General features: G+C 28.9%; 3 protein-coding genes across 3 annotated transcripts; all 3 read left to right on the plus strand.

Moving 5' to 3' along the window:
- Nucleotides 1–6,561: 6,561 nt before the first annotated feature.
- On the plus strand, nucleotides 6,562–6,843 carry Phum_PHUM616170 (uncharacterized protein; the record flags this gene model as incomplete). The annotated part of the gene is made up of 2 exons (XM_002433133.1): nucleotides 6,562–6,683; nucleotides 6,735–6,843. The coding sequence occupies 2 exons, from the start codon at nucleotides 6,562–6,564 to the stop codon at nucleotides 6,841–6,843; spliced, it is 231 nt and encodes a 76-aa protein (XP_002433178.1).
- An 899-nt stretch (nucleotides 6,844–7,742) lies between these two features.
- Phum_PHUM616180 (Arginine kinase, putative) lies at nucleotides 7,743–9,453 on the plus strand (the record flags this gene model as incomplete). Its single annotated transcript, XM_002433134.1, has 6 exons — nucleotides 7,743–7,908; nucleotides 8,186–8,412; nucleotides 8,494–8,685; nucleotides 8,765–8,899; nucleotides 9,014–9,211; nucleotides 9,301–9,453. 6 exons carry the CDS (start codon nucleotides 7,743–7,745, stop codon nucleotides 9,451–9,453), a joined length of 1,071 nt encoding a protein of 356 aa, XP_002433179.1.
- Nucleotides 9,454–12,129: 2,676 nt separating this feature from the next.
- Nucleotides 12,130–14,527, plus strand: Phum_PHUM616190 (adenylate kinase isoenzyme 2, putative; the record flags this gene model as incomplete). The annotated part of the gene is made up of 5 exons (XM_002433135.1): nucleotides 12,130–12,213; nucleotides 12,328–12,589; nucleotides 13,815–13,957; nucleotides 14,051–14,165; nucleotides 14,415–14,527. The coding sequence occupies 5 exons, from the start codon at nucleotides 12,130–12,132 to the stop codon at nucleotides 14,525–14,527; spliced, it is 717 nt and encodes a 238-aa protein (XP_002433180.1).
- Nucleotides 14,528–20,000: the final 5,473 nt, after the last annotated feature.

Raw genomic sequence — 20,000 nt, forward strand, 5'->3', positions numbered from 1 at the left:
GATGATGATGATGATAATGATGATGATGATGATGATAAAAAGGTTCGTTAATTAATTTTTTTTTTTTTTAACGAATTTCAAAAGATTAGGTGTGACGTCACGGAGGTTTAAGATGAAGGAAAGAAAAAGGTTAGGAAAGGATGCATTTTTTTTTTTTTTTTTAATAGAAAATTTTATTCTTAGACAAAGATGGAAGACTTTGACCCAGTAATGACACGGCCGCCATTATGGTACGTTATGGAATTTTTTTGGGCGTCTTGCGCAATGAGGAATTGTAAAAAAAAAAAAAAAATTTTCTTAAGGGCGGATTAATTGAAGGAAAGAAAGAGATGATAGGTAAAATTTTATTGAGAGAGAGAGAGAGAAAGAGATAGATAAAATTTTGACATTTTTTCTTTTAATCATTCAAATCGCGAGGGATGACGGAGGATGAGGAGGAGAATGATTCGAAAGGAGAAGAGAGGGGGGGGGAAAAGAGCGACGAAAAAAAATGGAAGGGGGCAGTGTTGTAATTTTTCCATAATTTTTCATTACCCGTCGTTTCGAATTATTTTCACACGTTTTCATCACCCCCCGAAATTATTTCTATTATTATTTCATTTTCCAAACTCGAAATTTATTTATTTTTCGATAGAATCGATTAAAATATCGAAAGAAAAAAAAATCGATTTTTTCGAGTATCGATCTAAACGAGATTTTTAGAGCACGATTTACGAAAAAAAGTTAGAAAAAAAAATTTTTTTTTTGTGTGTAGTTGAAACGATGTGAATTTTATATAGAAAACTTTTCGACGGGCTCGCCTTGTTTCAAACGAACAAACGTTTCATTTTTCACTTTGACTACAAAAGTTGAGTGAATAACAGGTGAGCTCTCTCTCAGTTATTATTAAAATTTTTTTTTTTTTTAATTTAATTTTTTAATTTTAAATTAATTTGTTTGAATTATTAATTTTTGGGTGAGTTTTTCTTTATTATTATTATTATTATTATCAAGTGTTTATTAATTAATTAATTAATATTAACGAAACGGTAAGGCGAAATTAAAACGATTTTTTAAAAGAAATGGGAAAAAAAATTTTTTTTTTTGTAACGGTTTTTTTGGGAAATCTGGCACCATTTTCGGTTTTTTACATAATTTTTCTTTTAAAAAAATTAATTTTTAATAGATTTTTTATTTATTTATCTACTATTCGACATATTATTAAACGCATCGATTTTTTTTTTTTTTTTTTTGCATAGAAAAAAAAAAAAAAAAAATTTTTTTCGCCAACCATTGTTGTGCAGGAACCATTTTTTTCATGCCGGTCAATACAAAACCTTGAAGGACCATTTTTTTTTTTTCTCTCTTTTCTTCTCTTCCCTTCTCTCTCTCTCACTCTTTCTCTTTTTATCGGGAAAAGAACAAGCAGACGAAAAAACAAATTCGATTTTTTCTTTTTAATAATTAAAATTTTATAAAAAAATAATAATTAAGGATGATATCATATTAAAAGCATTTCATCATTATTATTATTATTATTATTAATATTTAATGCAACATTGCACAATTTTAATGTTGGAAAAAAAAATTTCATGTCTTTTATTATTATTATTATTATCGTTTCGCCATTTGTTGAAATTTTTTCTTTTTTTTTTTAAAATTATTAATTAATTAATTAAAATTAATTATATTCATTATTATTATTATTATCTTTTTTTAATAATAATGGTGGAGAAACGTGAGAATCGTTTTATTTCCCCTCAGATGAGAAATTTTTTTTTTTTTTTTCGATTGTCGTTGGTTGTTGGTTGTTGGTTGTTGGTTGTTCATCTTATAACAACCGTTTGTTGATAAAGAAAAAAAAAAAATCATTTTGAAATGGCTGATAACGTTTAAACTAACATTACGTGAATTACTATTATTATTATGGTTGTTTACCGAAAAACGTAGGCGATGATAAAATTTAATTTTGAATATACTGGGGAGCCCAATTGGGGGGAGGGGGAAAGGGGAAAACGTTAAAAGAAAAGGAAAATTAAAGGATTTTCGAATTAGAGGAGTAAAATCGCGAATTTGGACATTCTAAAAATTGAAATTTAAAAAAAAAAAAAAACCGCGCGCCGCACACTTTTCGATGGAATATCGGAACGTCGCGAATACGAAAGCAGTTAACGGTTTTTTGTTGTTTTTACCTCACACCACCGGAAACGGGTGGGGGCGAAAAAAACCGAACGCAAGATTTCATAGAGTAAAAAAAAAAAAAAAAAAAAAAAAAACAACAACAACATAAAATGGCGAGTGCGACCATCGATTTTTTCAATAATCAGGGAAAAATAATCGGGAACGAATATGACGTTTTAAAAAACGGGTAACGATATAAAAATTGATAAAGTTTTTTTTTAATTTTTTTAATTGTCAATCGCCATTTAAAATTATACGTATATAAATTGTAAATTTTTTGTGACGTTTTTCATTACGACGACGTGTTGTGTTGTTTTCGATATTGATTATTAGTGTAACGGTCGAAATGACGATGATGATGATGATGAGTGTATTCATTCGTCCATTTTCGAAATTTTTTTCTACTTGTTCTTCTTCTCATTCGTAAGTCTCTATCTCTCTCTCTCTCTCTCACGTTTCTATTCGAATATTGTATTTTACACTTTGACCTTGAGCGAATTAATATTAGTTTCGTAGACGTTTTGCAACGTTCATGCAACCATGCATGCATGCAATAGGATCTAATAAAACAAATTTTTTAATTTAATAATGATGATAAACACTTAATACGTTAAATTGATGGGTGGGGTGGGGAGGGGAGGGGGAACGCGAACGGGATGTGTGTGTGTGTGTGTCCCTCCCTGTTTGCCCGTATGCATCCCACAGCGACGACTCCCTCCTCCTCCCCCCCGCCCTCGTTTTATTTTTCACCCACAAATGTAATTGATTTAAAACAGAGACGCCATTTTGTTTATTATTATTATTATTATTATTATTATTTTTGAATTCGTAATAATAATAATAATAATAATAGTATTCGTTAAATAAATTTTTAGAAAAAAAATACCTTTGTGAGTTTTTTTTTTTTTTTTTTTTTTTTCTTACAATGCATGTTAATTATATTTAAGTTTTTTTCAATTGTTTCTCTCTCTCTCTCTCTCTCTCTCTCTCTCTCTCATTCTACAAGGTCATTAGGGTTTTGTTCTGCTTGTAGTGTGTTTTGTGCTGACATGTCATATTTTTAGGTTTGTGTAGTTTAGTATTTATTGTGTTATTGTTGTTGTCAAATTGTAACTTGAATATGTTCATCATTATTCGATGAATGGGTTGATGATGTGGTGTGGTCAGTGGTATTGTGTGTCTTAACCTATCCATTCCCAATCATTCCCAATCAATCATTATTCAATGAATGGGTGAATGAATGATTGATGGTGTGGTCAGTGGTATTGTGTGTTAACCTCTCCCTTTTCCCAACATGTTAATGTTTGTTTTACTGTTTGTGGTTTGTCAAACATGGTGTGGAAGCTTACAAGTCAAACAAACAATGTGAGAGTGGTGTGTGTGTGTGTGTGTGTGCGTGTGCGTGTGCGTGTGTGTTTGATTTAATTGTTTAGGTAGTGAATTACACCACTTGTGTCTATTCCATTGAATGTTGTTAACATACTGAATGAAAATTTTAAACAATCAATCAATCAATCATTATTTATTTATTTATTAAAAAAGGGGGGGTGGGGAAAGGTGAGGGGGGTGAAATTCTTTTACTTTTCTTTTATACAATTGATGTATTCATGAAATTGTGACTGAATTGTTAAATTTTTGTTCAAAATGAAAATGATGGACTCTAAGTCTGTCTCTGTCTCTCTCCCCCCCCCTCTCTCTCTCTCTCTCTCTCTGTGTGTTACATTAATTTATGGAAAGCCCTTGAAAAAATTTATTTAACAATTTGTTAAACAAATTTGACCCTGAACCTGTAAATGGGAAGAAGAGAGAGAGAGAGAGAAACAGTCAGTTTGTGTAGTCAATTTGTTTTTTTTCTTTGTTTAAAACAAAGTGTGTGTGTGTGTGTATATTTATGAGGGGATTCCTTTCGTAAGCTTTTTTTTTGAGGGGGGGAAGAGGGCTGTGGTATCATTTGTTTGAAAAAAGGAATCAATAGGCATTTATGTAAGATGCTCTGTATTTCTCTCTCTTTCTCTCTCTTTCTCTATCTTTCTCTCTCTGCTCTTTATCAATGATAATAATTTGCAAATCATGTAACAAATTGTTTTTTTTTTTTTTTTGTGTTCGTTGTTCGTTGCTCTTTATTTTGAACTATGCGTAATATTTGCTTGCGTTCAGAAAGTCATTTTTCATGCATATCGCAGGGAGGCAAGTAGGGGGACAGGCAGGCTAGCTAGGCAAAAAGGGAGACAAGAGTTTGTGAAATAAATTGTGTATAATTCAGTGTCTTTTTTTTTTTTTTTTTTTTTTTTTTTTTCTATTTATTGTGCAGAGGAAGTAAAGCATAAAATTTTAATGTACTGTGTGTGTGTGTGTGTGTGTGTGTGTGTGTGTGTAGAAAGAGTTGAAAAAAAAATTAAAAATGGCGAATTCAATTTATCGGAGCAAAACATTCGTTATTTTTTCACTAATGTGCTTTTGTTCTTTCGCACTCGATTTTGTGAAAATGGATTCGGAAACCGAGTAGGTTTTTCTTTTTTGTGTGTACATTTGAAAGAGTTTGTTACGAATAATCGAATGCTTCCAGCTTTCCAGGGTTTTCAGTCAATGGGGGAAACGAGAGAAATCCGCACGTTTTCGCTTTTTTTTTTGTTTTTCCCCCCATTGATAAATACCCATTCGTGAATATGTATTTAACGTAGCGTTACGTATAAATTAATGCCGCGTTCTCGACGACATTGCATTGACCCTAATGCGATGATGTGTGGGTTAGACATTAAAACGATGTATGTGCGTGTTTACGTTTTGAAAAAATTGATGACGTCACACGCGAAAGCACGCACGCACGCACACGCACGTATGCATGCATATACGTAAATTTGTATCGTCTGCTGTTGTTGTTGTTGTTGTTGTCGTTATTTCATTTCGTTTTATAAAAAGTAGGTACCTTTCGAACCTTTGGTACGTATCGTTTCCACATCCGAAGGTTTGTAGGTAGGTCACGTGGGTTCTTACGGTTAAGTCGTTCGTTGAACTCATTGTCAAAGGTCAGTAAAAACGATCGTTGAGAAATTGTTGGTAATAACGTTTTTTCTCGTGTTCACGAATAAAAATTTAAAAAGGAAAAAAATGAAATGGCGGATGATACTTTTCCGAATTTAACTCGGGGTTTTTTTTCTCCAGCGATGATTCATTCACCACTCCATGGCGAAAAAAAAAAATTAAAAAACATTAGTGGTAGTTTTAATCGGCGCTTCGCATTCGTGTGTTGACGTAGTCCGGGATATTTTCTTTCTAAATTGACGCGGAAAGTTCTGGAACGATCCATCCAGGAAATTTTATATAAATTTTTTTTTTTGGACGAAATGTACGAAAAGTAACGAGTGAAAAGTGCACGCGTTCGTTCGATTACGATTGAATGTTTTTTTTTTTTTTTTTTGGAAGGGGTGGAGGGTGGGTAGGGGGAAATATTCGAATCTTTGAGTTGTCGTCGTAGTAATAATAATAATAATAATTTTTCTTCCTACCCCTTTCCCCCCTCATTCCTTCCTCTACTCCTTCCTTCCTGCAACTTTGTTTCGAATCGTTTGGGAGGGGGGGGGTGCGCATGCCGATTCTTATACACGCATTCGTAATGATTCGTCCAGCATTCATTCCACCAATTCCGCGCTAAAAGGGACGTTTGGAAACATTTTCCCCATTCAAATTTTAATTATTGTAATTGCCGGAGGGGGAGCGGGGAGCCGGTAGGTGGGGTAATTTCACGAAACGAGGGTAAATTTAATCGGCAATGATAATGAGTTTTGATGCGTTTGTGTATTTTGGAGGCCCATTCGATGAAATTTTTTTTTATTGATAATCGATTTAAATGTGATAATAATAATAATAATCGAAGTATAATGGAAAATGGGAAAACGAGTCGATATATAACTCATTGATTGTCGTAAGAGTGAAGGAGAACGACGTATTTTCTTTTCCACAAATTGTTCTAGAAGAAGAAGGAAGGAAGGAAGGATTCGTTTTAGTAGTTTTTTTTTTCTCTTCTTTCTCTTCTTTTACCTTTTATACTGTTATTATTATTATTATTATTATTATTTTCGTTCGGTTGCATCTTTGGAAACCGGTTTTGGTTTTGGTCGCGGTTGGTGGGTGGTGATTTGTACCAAAAAAAATTATTATTATTTTTTTTTTAACGTTTCAAGTTGTAGGAAAAATATTGATTTTTAGCATAATGATAATAATGATGATGATGATGATGATAAGTTTGTAAAGGAAAGGAAAGCCGTTGGAAAAAAAGGACGTTTTTTTCAAACTCGACTCTTACATTTCTTACAACGGAAGGATTTAGTTTGTAAATAAAGGGGGTGGGGTGGAAAAATATTATCATTATTATTATTATTATTATCAGTAGTATTTTGAGAAATGGGCGGGTGCGTGTCAAAAGAAAAATTAAGAGCCGTTGAAGAAAAATTGGGAGCCGCGGAAAGTGTTGTCGTTGTCGATGAAAGTGCAAGCGAAGAAGTCGTCGAAGAAGAGAACGAAAGGTAAATGAAAAATGGAGGTTGTTATTTATTTCTTTTCTATTTTTTTTTTAGTTTTCGTCAACAAATTTTTTTGTCGTCGACGACTCGTACAAAATCTTTGTCTTATCCCCAATCGGAAAACGGATACGGAAACGGAATAATTGAAAAAGGGTGTGATTGAAAACGAACGAACGAACGAACGAAATCCCCTCCTTGTCCTCCTCCTCCTACTCCTACTCCTACTCCTAATCTTCCTCTTCCTCCTTCCCCGAAAAGGAAAACAAAAGTCAAACAAGCGTGAAAAATGTGGATTTTTCCATTTTCAATAATTTGCAATTTGATATTCTCGCATATAGCATCCATATTCGAAATGAGGTATTCGACTTTCTTTTTTTCCTTTTTTTTTTTTTTTTTACCATTATCGCGGGAGTCGTGGGGTGGGGAGGGGAGGGGAGGAGAAATGGGTGAATAACCCGTCCCAGATATGTTCAGGACCCGGGTCAACATTTGTAACGTTGAAAAAAAAAAAAAAAAAAAATCTACAAAGCCAGACTACGCGTCACGATTTTATTATTATTATTATTTCTCTCTTTCTTTCTCTTTTATGGTTGTTTAAGGAGAGGGAGGGAGGGAGGAGGAGGACGTTGTTTGTTGATGTTTCGTTTTGTTTTGTTGTTTTGCCTTGTTCTCGTGAAATTTTATCCTGCAAGTGTGTTATTTTTTTGTTTGTTGTCGTTTGTGGTTAAGGTGATGATGATAACAACCCTATAAAAGTTCAAAAATCCCCCCAAAAAAAGTCTAAAGTTTCGAAAAAGGTTGATGAACGCGAAAGGGTCAACGGTAAAAGTGGTAGTAGTGGTGGTAGTGGTAGTGGCAGCAGCAACAGCAGAAGCTCTTTGATCCACTCGTTTAAATTTCACAAAAGAGAGAGAAGGAGAGAAGGAGAGAGAGAGAGAGGGGGGGGCGGAGGAAAGGAGGGATTTAAAAATTATTTATTGCGTTTTCATTTTTTTTTAAAAAAAATTTTTTTTTTTTTTTTTTTTTTTTTTTTTTCTTTGTCCTCGTTCCAGAGAAGTCAATATGGTTGAGCCCGCAGTTTTGGAAAAACTCGAAGCCGCATGGAAGAAATTGTGTGCGACCGAGTCGAAATCTCTACTTAAAAAATATCTCACCCAAGAAATTTTCGACAAGTTGAAAACGAAGAAGACGTCATTCAATTCCAGTCTTTTGGACGTCATTCAATCCGGTGAGTTGCTTCATTGTTTGTTTGGGGGGGGTGGTGCGAGAGGGGAGGGAGAGAGGGAAGGGAGGGAGGGACTTTGAAACGGTTCCCCTCCATCGAAAAAGTTTAATTTTGTGTGACGGTCACGGTTCCCCCGACCTTTATATGAGGTCAACGATGAAAAAGAAACGCCCGAAAATTTGCAAATTCGAACGAGTCACACACACACCCTTTTCTCTCTCTCTCTCTCGAGTGAGTGAATGATTGATTGATTGATTGATTGGATTGGTTTTGCGTGCAGGTGTTGAAAATCCCGACTCCGGTGTCGGTATCTACGCTCCCGATGCTGAATCCTACAGCGTTTTCGCCGATTTGTTCGATCCCATCATCGAAGACTACCACGGAGGATTCAAGAAGACTGACAAGCATCCACCCAAGGATTGGGGCGATGTCAACTCTTTGGGAAACTTGGACCCCACTTCGGAATTTGTCATTTCGACGAGAGTTCGATGCGGTCGATCCATGGAGGTAAATGAATTTCCACCATTTTTCTTTCCTTCGAGATGAGTTGGAAAATTTTTGACAAATGATGATGACGATAATTTTCAGGGTTATCCATTCAACCCGTGTTTAACGGAAGCTCAATACAAGGAAATGGAAGAAAAAGTTTCATCAACTTTGTCCGCTTTGACGGGAGAATTGAAGGGTTCCTTTTACCCCCTCACGGGAATGTCGAAAGAAGTACAGCAAAAATTGATCGACGATCATTTTCTTTTCAAAGAAGGTGATCGTTTCTTGCAGGTATGTTTCCGTCGGGTCGGATCCGTTGGTTTTTCGAAAGGAAAAATAATAATAATAATAATTTTTCCCATCATTTTAGGCTGCCAACGCTTGTCGTTTCTGGCCGACCGGTCGTGGTATTTACCACAACGACGACAAAACATTTTTGGTTTGGTGCAACGAGGAAGATCACCTTCGTCTTATTTCAATGCAACCCGGTGGCGATTTGGGAGCCGTGAGTATTTCCTTCTTCTTTCTTTTCTTCTTGTTTGACCCCCCCCCCCGAGAGGATTTTTCGCGTACCTGTTTGGTTTACATAAAGTCTCTCGATGAATTTTTAAAATTTTAGGTTTACCGTCGTTTGGTAAGTGCCGTCAACGACGTCGAAAAGAGAATTCCGTTCTCTCATCACGACCGTCTCGGTTTCCTCACTTTCTGTCCGACCAATTTAGGTACGACCGTACGAGCTTCGGTTCACATTAAATTACCCAAATTAGCAGCCAACAGAGCAAAATTGGAAGAAGTAGCCGGAAAGTTTAACTTGCAGGTGAGTACTAATAAGACGTCATTATTATTATTATTATTATTATTATTATGTATCGGTTAAATTTTTTGTTTTGTTTTCGTGAATCGTAGGTTCGTGGTACTCGAGGTGAACACACCGAAGCCGAAGGTGGAGTTTACGACATTTCAAACAAGAGACGTATGGGTTTGACGGAATACGAAGCCGTGAAAGAAATGCACGACGGAATCGCCGAACTCATCAAGATCGAAAGAGAACTCAAGTAAATAAATAAATAAATGCATAAAAAGCAGTAAATAAAAAAAAAAAAAAAAAAGTTGAGAAACGAAACAACCCTCCAATCAATCTTCCAAACAAACAACCAACCAAACAACCAACCGATCAACCAATCAATCAATCAAACAAACAACCAACCGATCAAACAACCAATCATTCACTAATCAAATTTAAATAAAATTAGAAAACATGAACTAGTGTAAAATAATAATAATAATAATAATTAAAATAATAATACACCGCCAAACATTAAACCGCATTCGAGTTGTTCATTTATTTATTAATAATAATAATAATAATAATAATAATAATGATGATGATGATGATGATGATGATGATGATGATGGATTATCGATTTGTTGATGCAAATGATTTGATATGTATAGTGTTGAGATGAAGGTGACATTTTTTTTTTTTTTAAATAATGTTTTTGTTAACGTTATTATTATTATTATTATAACGATACATAATCATTATTGTCATCGTCATCACGGTAACCACCCAATCAATAAATGAGAAGTCAAAACTTTTGGGGGGAGGGGAGGGGAGGGGAGGGAATTTCATAAAGATTGCGAGGTGTATATATTTATGTATACACATGTTATAAGATCACGTGATTTGGAAAATGAAGTAATTATTAGAAAAAGATTAATAAAAATTAATATATATATATAGAAAAAAATATATAGTTATTAATAATAATAATAATAATAATTAGAATTGCTTCATTTTGTTTTTTGTTTATATATATATATTATTTTGTTCTTTCTCGCAGTCGTTTTGAGAAATTTGCGATCGTTTGTTTCTCTGTTTGTTTGTTCGTTTTCCGTTATTTAATATTATTATTATTATTATTATTTACCATCCTCAAATTATTATCCAAGTTTATGAGTCACGTACGCTTCATTTAAATCTCGCACTTCCTTCGTTAAATCCGCACCCGTTATATCCACGTTAACACAAACGCAATATCCCCGAATGTTTTTTTTATTTTTTTTTTTTGTTTTTTTTTTCAATAACAGATTGTTGTTGTTGTTGTTGTTGTTGTTTTTTAAAAAAAATTAATTTGATTTGAAATTGCAAAGAAAAAATATATAAATTAGTTATATTTAGAAAATAATAATAATAACTATAATTAATTAACGATTTGAAAACTTGAAAATGATTTTTATTCATTTATGTATATAATCCTGTTTTCGATAGGGGAATGATGACGTAATGCTAAAAAATTTTTTCCTCTATGACGTGTGAAAATTCATTTTAAATTAAATTTTCGCGAAGAAAATTGTTTAAATAATTTAATTTTGTTATTAACGATTGAAAATTAATTAATTATGTGACGTCACGCAATAAAATTAAATTTTTTATTTCTTCTTCTGATTCCCCGCCAATAAAAAAAAAAAACGTTACGAAGTCTATTACGTCATCAGTACATTACAATTGTCGGTTATTATTATTATTGTTTTTTTTTAATTTATGCCGCGTTATTAAATTAAAAAACGTCTTTAATTATTTAAAAAAATTAATAAATAAATAAATTTCAAAATATTTTATTTAATTATTAAGTATTTCGTTAAATAAATGAATTAATTAATTAAACGGCGTAAGTTTGAACTCTATGACGTCACGTTCGAAACGGTTTTTTTTCAAATGTGGTGAGAATTGGGTTCGGTGTTGTTAGATTATATTCAAAAAGGAATCGTTTTATTACAATTTAATTAAATAATTAATTAATTAATTAAATAAATAGTTTTTCTTTTTGTTAAATAAGTAATAAAGAATTGTGTTAAATAAATAATTCATATCGTTAAATTAAAAAAAAAAAAATGTTGTTGGAATTTGAGACATAAACGTTTGAAATTAAAATGGCGGAAAATAATTTGAGAATTTTGTCAACGTTTTAACCTGGAACATCGATTTTTAGTTATCGATCATAATAAAAAGTGGAACAATCATTTGCGTGTGTGTTACTTACAACATCGAAAAGCTTAGAATTTTCTAGAAAAAACGTTTTTTTTTTTTTTATAATAAATAATTGGGATTACATCATAATCGGAATATAAATTTTTATTAAAAATGTTTTTTTTTTGTTTTTGTGAATAAACTCACGTAAAAATTATAAAAATAAAAAGAATTTAAAATGTCTGATACCGAAGATATTGTTGATGAAAGGTAAAAATAACTTTTTTTATTACTCGTTAGAAAAGAATTTTATTATTATTATTATTATTTTTTTTTTTATTACGTGTTGATTTTTATTAAAAAAAAAAAAATTTATCTACTGTGAATTTTCTTTTTTCTTAAAATAATAATAATGATGACGGGTTTTTTTTTTAAATAAAAATTATTTGGTTAATTAATAATAGTAGAAAAAATAAATAAATAATTCGGATATGGAATAATAAGAAATTCGTTACGGTTATAAATTAAAAGTTTTTTTTTTTTTTTTTTTTTTAAATATTCCGGATCGTTAGTTTTTATATTTTAGTATTCGACATGAAAAAAAAAAATGTTAATGCGTTTTACATAAAGTAAATTTACGTTGGCATTTTGTCGATAAAAATAATTTTTCACAAGTTGAACAACCTGCGTCGTTAAAATATCTTCTGCTATAAGTTGAAGTTTACACGTCGACTTATCTTACTTACAGCACAGTCGAATCAATAATGGGTGTACCGATGGAACGTGGTCAAACAAATGGCATTAATGCCATACTTTTGGGGCCACCCGGCTCTGGAAAAGGAACTCAGGTTAATATTTATTTATTTTTTATCTCTCTCTCTCTCTCTCTTTTTTTAATAAAATACTCATCTGAATACCTAAAAAAAAAAAAAAAAAAATTTAAAATTCACGTTTTGTTACAGGCACCACTCTTGGTTAAAAAATTTTGCGTGTGTCATTTATCGACGGGAGATATGCTTAGAGCTGAAATCGCAACAGGTTCGAGCCTTGGAAAAGAATTAAAAAAAACAATGGACGAAGGTAAATTGGTATCCGATGAACTCGTTGTCGAATTAATTGATACTAATATGGATAAACCGGAATGTAAAAATGGTTGGTTGCTCGATGGATTCCCGCGTACCGTTCCTCAAGCAGAAAAATTAGATGCTTTGTTGGAAAAAAAAAGTAAGTTTTATTTTACATCATTATTCTAATAATAATTATCTAATTATTATTATCATCATCGTCAAAGGTGAAAGTTTATATACTCTTAGATATTCCATTATCATATTATTAAAATTTTTTCTAATAATTAATTGTATAATATTATCTATAGATGTTACATACTCCATTTTTTACGACGCCAAATTATCAAATATAATTAATTTAATTATTATATTAATCTGATAACATTTCAAATATTTTTAAAAATATATCAGAATGAATATATATTTTTAGTCGAATGTATCGAGAAGCATGTAAGGTCAAGGTAGTGTAAAATAAAAAGGACATTTATACATATGAAGGAAATGTTTCTGGCAGGAATGTTTAACAAAAAAAACCGAGATTTAATTTTTTTTGTACATCAAGGACATTCTAAACTAACTTATCACAAAAATAAAATGAAAAAAAAAAAAAAAAGATTACATTTCAATTATCCAAATAATAATAATAATAATAAGCTCGACTTAAAAGAAGAACGAACCAAAAAAAAAAAATGGAGTATGATAATAACATGTCATTATATTTCATTTCGTTTTATACGATTTGAAAGTAATAAAAACAAGTCATTACACGATTTATTATTATTATTATTTTAAGAGAGAAAAATAAAAGTTTTCATAATAATAATAATAATAATAATAATAAAACATTATTTTAATGACTTTAATAACGACATTCAATTAATTGTGACATTTTTAATCGAAGGATAAAATGGGGGGGGGGAAATTTATTTTTAAACTATTTAGCATTTTGTACACCCAAAAAAAAAAAACAATATTTTGATTGTTTTGTGAAAGTGAAACCTACCCATTTGACCTAGACCTTAATTTATTTATAATAATAATAATAATAATAATAATTAATTATAATTGATTATCATTGAACGGTAGATTGGATTGAATCCCATTTGATTAAGTAGGGAAATTAACGAGTGTTTGTTTTTTTTTTTTTTTTCAAATAGTTTTATTATCATTATTATTATTATCATTAAATATCGAATAACAATCCCACACATGTTGGCACATCTTATTAATAAATAATTTTATTTTTATGTTAAAAGTTTTTTTATTTTTTTTTGGCATTCTACATTTATTTGTGTGTTTTATTTATTTTTATTAATAAATCAATGGAATATTACAACAACATTGGATTATCATTATTATTTTGTTTTTTTGTTTGTTTAAAGAAAAAAATCTGGATGCTGTTATTGAATTTTCCATACCTGATGATAGTTTGGTAAGAAGAATCACAGGAAGATTAATTCATCCCCCGAGTGGACGTTCATATCATGAAGAATTTCATCCTCCTTTGGTTGCCATGAAAGATGACGTAAGATAAATTTATTTATTTATTTATTTATTATTTTTTTGTTTTGCATTTCATGACCGTTTTTATGTATGTGTTTTATGTTTGTGTTTTTAGCTAACTGGAGAACCTCTAGTGAAAAGATCAGACGACAATGTAGACGCTTTGAAAAAAAGGCTGGAAGCTTATCACAAGCAAACAAAACCGTTGGTAGATTATTATACGATAAAAGGTAAATGATGACGTCATAATTTTTATTTATTTATTTTATTTTATTTTATTTTGTATTCATTTTCATGTAATTTCAAATGAGTGCCATTGAATAAGTTTAAAATTTAATCAAATTCAAATATATTCTGACAGGTATCATTATCGATGCTCTCTCTGTCTCTCTTTCTCTCTCTCTCTCTCTCTGACACTTGTTTCAAGTTTTTTTTTGAATTATGTATCCTGTAATAAGGTATTATGTATCCCGTTTCAGGTGTTCATTATAAAGTAGATGCATCGAAACCGGCGGGAGATGTTTTCAGCGAAATCGATAGCATATTTCAAAAATCAAATACTCAAAGGCAAAAAGTACGAGCAGCAATTTAATTACAAAATAATAATAATAATAATAATTGTTATTATTATTATATCATACTGTCTGTAACATTAGTTAGTTAGTCAATCAATCAATCAGTCAGTCAGTCATTCGCTCAATAAGAAAAACATAAAACATAATCGAATACATGGTGTGTTTATACAACAACAACAACACAATCGTTATAAAAACAAAACAAAACAAAACAATGAGAAGTGGGTGGGGTAGCCAGCCATTTGCCCCTGGAAAAAATTTTTTTTTTCTTTTGTAATTTTTTTTTTTTTTTTGTTGGAAAATTTTTTTTTACTAATTTCGCGCATGCGCACGCACGCACACGCAAAAATTCGAATATTGACGCACTTTTAAATTTTATAATAATTTTCCGTTTTATAATTAATTAATTAAAGTAATTGTCGGGTAAATAGAAAAATGATTTTTACAGTATGAAATTTATCATCATTATGAGACGTATTTTTGGAAAAAAACGGTCAAATTTATAATTTTTATAAAATATTATTTATATATAAAAATGTTTTTTTTTTTTTTTTTGTTTTTTCGATATGTAAAAATTACTTTTTGTATTGTTTTGTACTTTTTTTTTCCTAAAATAAGAGGCTTGATTTTATTATGCCTTATGTGAATTTTTATACTTTGCTCAGTTATTATTATCACTATTATTATTATTATTATTATTATTATTATTATTATTGGTATTTTAGATTGGTTAAATTACGTTTCGATCATTGCGTTATGTAAATTGAGATAAATTTTTTATACGTATGAAATAACATGTCGAAAGTTCAACAGTCTACAATGGACATTATTTAATGTTTATGGTGATGACGTAATTGTTGACGTCATCATTGGTAAAATTGTATAATTTTTACAAAAAAAAAAAAAAAAAAATTTTTTTTCAAAATAGTGAAAATAGATAAAGAGATCAAATGATTCTTGTAAAAATTTTGTAAATTTTTTTTTTTTTTTTTTTTTTTTTTAAATATTAATAATTCGGATTGTTTTATTATTATTATTATTATTTGTATTTTTAAACATAAAATAAATATGGCTCTCTCTCTCTCTCTCTCATTGGGGTAATAATAAAAGTAGAAAATAAAAATAAAGTAGTTGATTATTGTGTTAATGTTATTATTATTATTATTAATATGTTTTTTGTATCGTTTTTTAAAATATTTTCACCCACTCTGAATTCTATTTTTCTTTTCTTTCTTTCTTTCTTTTAGACAAACCATTTTGATAGTACAAAAAGTTTAAACCCATCGTCTTCTCATGATTTTTATAATTAATATATATATATATATATATATGAAATTTTTTTTTGAAGATAGCCCCAATAAAAAAAAATCTATCTCTGGATTGTTTTGTTTGATTAAAATTTAAAAAAAAAAAAAAAAAAAAACTAAAAAAAAAACATTTAAAATACAATGTATTTGATTATAAATAAATAAATTTGAATTTATCAAATGAATATTTGTTTTTTTTTTTAATTTAATTTTTATAAAGAAATCTCCATCAAGTTTGTCAATGATTAGTAAATTCCCCCCCCCCCCCCAATAATTATCTTCAAGATGGCTGACATTTTATTCTTTTTTTTTCTCATTATAAAAAATAAATAAAATTAACAAAAAGAAACATTTCTGTTAATAATTAAATATGTTTGGTTTATTTAAAAAAAAAAAAAATTAAACGAAAGGATTGGAATATCATCACGAATGAGTTAAATTAAAACGTAGAAGACATTTTTAAGTTGGTCATGCTGTAAGTTTTTTTTTTTAAACTTATTTAAGTTGGTAGCGATTATCATCAACCGAATCTGTAAGACAGCTGTTTAGAACATAATAGAATGTGAATGAGTTAGGAACGTTTAATTTTGTTTCGTTGTGATTTTTCTATATCTTGATTTAATTGTTTTCATTTTTTTTTTAAAGTTTATTTTTATATTTTTCAAATCGGATATTTTACAATTAAAAATTGTTTTTACGGTTTTAAGTGTCGCTTAAAAAAGAAAAAAAATTTAATAAAAATATATTAACCATATTTTCTAAATTTAAGCAAAATGGCGGATCAATGACCTACTAGGTAAGCTGCTGACTTTTAATTAATAATATCTTTATGTATATTAATGCATTTGTGTGTATTTATTATAATTATTGGTAACTTTCGAATGTAAAAAAATATGTTTGTGAAGTAAAGCCATATTTAAAAATACGGTAATATAAAAATTGATTAATAATGTATAAAAATATCTCCCACTGAGATGTATGAAAGGATTTGTGTGAATCGGTTAAATTTAGATTCGAAATTTTATTTTAATTAATTAAAATCACAATAAAAAAGAATTTATTAACGTGTCGAATAATTGTTTTTTTTTTTTTTTCTGTTTGTTACTTTTGTGATATTACATTAATCAATATTTCTTAGAAATCATTATTAATTGTGTGATAAACGCCATGATTCAAAATTTTTTTTTTTTTTTTTTTCTCTTTCACAAATAATGTGAAATGTTCTGATGATTGATTTTCTAAAAAATTCCAATGGGTACTTTTATCAATACTTATAATTTTCTATTCCTTTTATTTTCCAACTGAGTTATACAAATTTTTCTATTATTAAAAACCTTTTAAAAAAGGAAAATTTATCGATATTTTTATTAGTACTTTAGTTACTCGATTTCAATAAGTATATATATATATATTGTTTTCGATTAGTTATTATTTATCTATTGAAAATAATAAATAAAGTAAATAAAACATATTTTTCCACCAATGTATCTAAGTTTATTTTGATTAGTTTAGTTTATTTTCAAACAATATTATTATTATTATTATTATTATTTATTTTAATCTTATTTTGAATCGTTCAAGTTTGTTGAACTTTGTTTGGTTTTTTTTTTTTTTTTTTGAAAAATTTTATTTTAATGTAAAGCATCTTTCCAAGAATTGTTGGGATAATATAATTAATTCTTTTAAATTTATTTTATGTATTGTCATTTGTGATTTATTTTCTCAATTCCACAAAATTTTTTCGTAATGATGTCATTTAACCAAAACAATTCGAATAATCATTTCTGTTAATTATTTACATACATACATAATTTTGTTATTTGTTGTTCTGTTAACTTGTTCTCTGTTTAAATTACATGAATATTTAATAATAATAATAATAATTACAGAAATCGATGGCAGTTATTATCTTTTATTTACTTTTCGAATTAGGGGTAATTATGTAGATAAATCAAATTTATGCAATTCGATAAGACAAATCATGGTGTGTTTTTCCATCTCCTCTTATTTAATAATCTTTATTATTAATTAATTTTTTATGATGAGTTATGTATTTTAAATAATTATTTATGTTATCGAATGTCTTTTATGTATCCATGTAAAAAAAGGATCGAGTGTGTGTGTGTGTGTGTGTGTGTGGGGAGGGTAAGTGTGAAGAACTATTTCGAATCAAACAGTCTTTCTTTCTTTCTTTTTTTTTTTTTTTTTTGCTAGTTGTATGAAAAGTAGTAGTAATAATAATAATAATAATAATAATAATAGTAATAATAATAATAATAATAATTTTAAATACTAAATTTAATTAAGTAATAAATAATTTACCCATGGAATAAAAGAGTGAGTAGTAAATTAAATTAAATTAAATTAAATTAAATTTTCAAGAAATTTACAGTTTATATATTTTAATTATAATTTAAATGTATTATTATTATTATTATTATTATTATTATTATTATTATTATTACCGAGTCCCACGTGTGAATTTTTAATTACTCCTCCGTTTTGTTGCAAAATTAATTTATAATTACTTATTTCAGTACATGATTTCCCCCCTCCCTCTCTCTCTCTCTCTCTCTCTCTCTCTCTTTCTCTCTCTCTCTCTCTCTCTCTCTCTCTTTCTCTCTCTCTCTCTCTCTCTCTCTCTCTTTCTCTCTCTCTCTCTCTCTTTCTCTTTCTCTCTCTCTTTCTCTTGTAAACTTTATGAGAATTCATTATTATTTTAATTATTGGCGTTAAATAATTTTATAATGTATTATTATTATTATTATTAAGTTTTTTTTTACAAGTTGAACGCCCCCTTAAACTAATTAAAAAAAATTTTTGTAATAAGAAAAGGTCATAGGTAGGTAGGTAGGTAGCTGGGTAGCTAGGTAGTTAACTTCTTCTTTTCGGATAGGTGTTAAATGTTGTTTGCTTCCTCTATTGTCTCACAATGATTTTCCCATTTCTTGATATTGTTTGCTTGTTTGTTTGTTTGTTTGTTTGTGTGTGAGTGCGTGTGTGTGTTTGAGTATCATCGTCATGACTATGATTGTAATTTTTTTTTTTTTTTTTTTGGACTTTGATGATGTGTCAGTCGAGTATGAGTATTCCATTGCTTTTTTTTTAACAACGATAAAGGAAAAAAATTATTATTATTATTGTTATTATTATTATTATTATTATTATATATTGATTTCGTATCATTCACTTTCATCATGTTTACAACAACCAATCATGTTTTTTGGCTAATTTTTTAAAAATGAAATCGTATCCGTTTTTATTTTTATTTTTCGATTTTTATTCCGTATATATTTTAGTTATAATAACCTAGTTTCGTTTGTCACGTTTCCGGATTTGAAAAAAAAAAAAAAATGATAATAATAATAATAATTACTTACCAGCATGGAGTATAATAATAATAATAATTTTTCTTTTTCTTTCCCTTTTTCGTTTCTATAAAAAAAAAAAAAAAAAAAAAACGTTATTATTATTAAATGTAATGGCTGACAATTAGGTTTAGGAATAAAAGTAAATAAATATGAGTGAAAGTTATAAAATTATACTCCATTTTTTTTTTAATAAATTGTTTTAATTTAGAATTTTCTGGACAAAAAAAAAATTTTCCATCTTTTTCTCTCTCTCTCTCTCTCTTTTGGGGAATTTGTGTCGAAAATGACCACCCAAATTGGAAAATGATTAAGATTATCACTTTAATGTATTTAAAATTTTATACAAAACTTTTATTATTATTATTATTATTATTATTATGGTCACTCTTAAATACGACAAGGGCCTTATTTGTCGAGGGTTTTAAGTTCATTTATTCCAGGTTTCTACCCGATTCCTTAGGGATAAATTCTCGAATGATGCCGTCTATAAAATTTTCCGAAGAATGTGGGCCGTCCCACATTCTAGTGCGATTTCCTGTATGGTTTCTTCTTTTTATTTTTATTATTATTATTATTACAAAACGAAAGTAAAGAGTAGTTATTATTATTATTATTATTATTACGACAGGTCGTGTACAATCGCTGTACGTATTGAATTTGATTTTAAAAAAAAAAAAAAAATTTTATTTTTAATTTGTTTTTATTCGAGATTTATATGTTAATAAATTATTAATTCTTCTCGACGTTTACTTCCTGTTTGTCTTCTTTTTTTTTTTTTTTTTTTTTTTTGTAATGTTGGGAATGATGTATAT

Source organism: Pediculus humanus, genomic scaffold (assembly GCF_000006295.1).
Source record: "Pediculus humanus corporis 1103172108322 genomic scaffold, whole genome shotgun sequence".
Taxonomy (NCBI): domain Eukaryota; kingdom Metazoa; phylum Arthropoda; class Insecta; order Psocodea; family Pediculidae; genus Pediculus; species Pediculus humanus.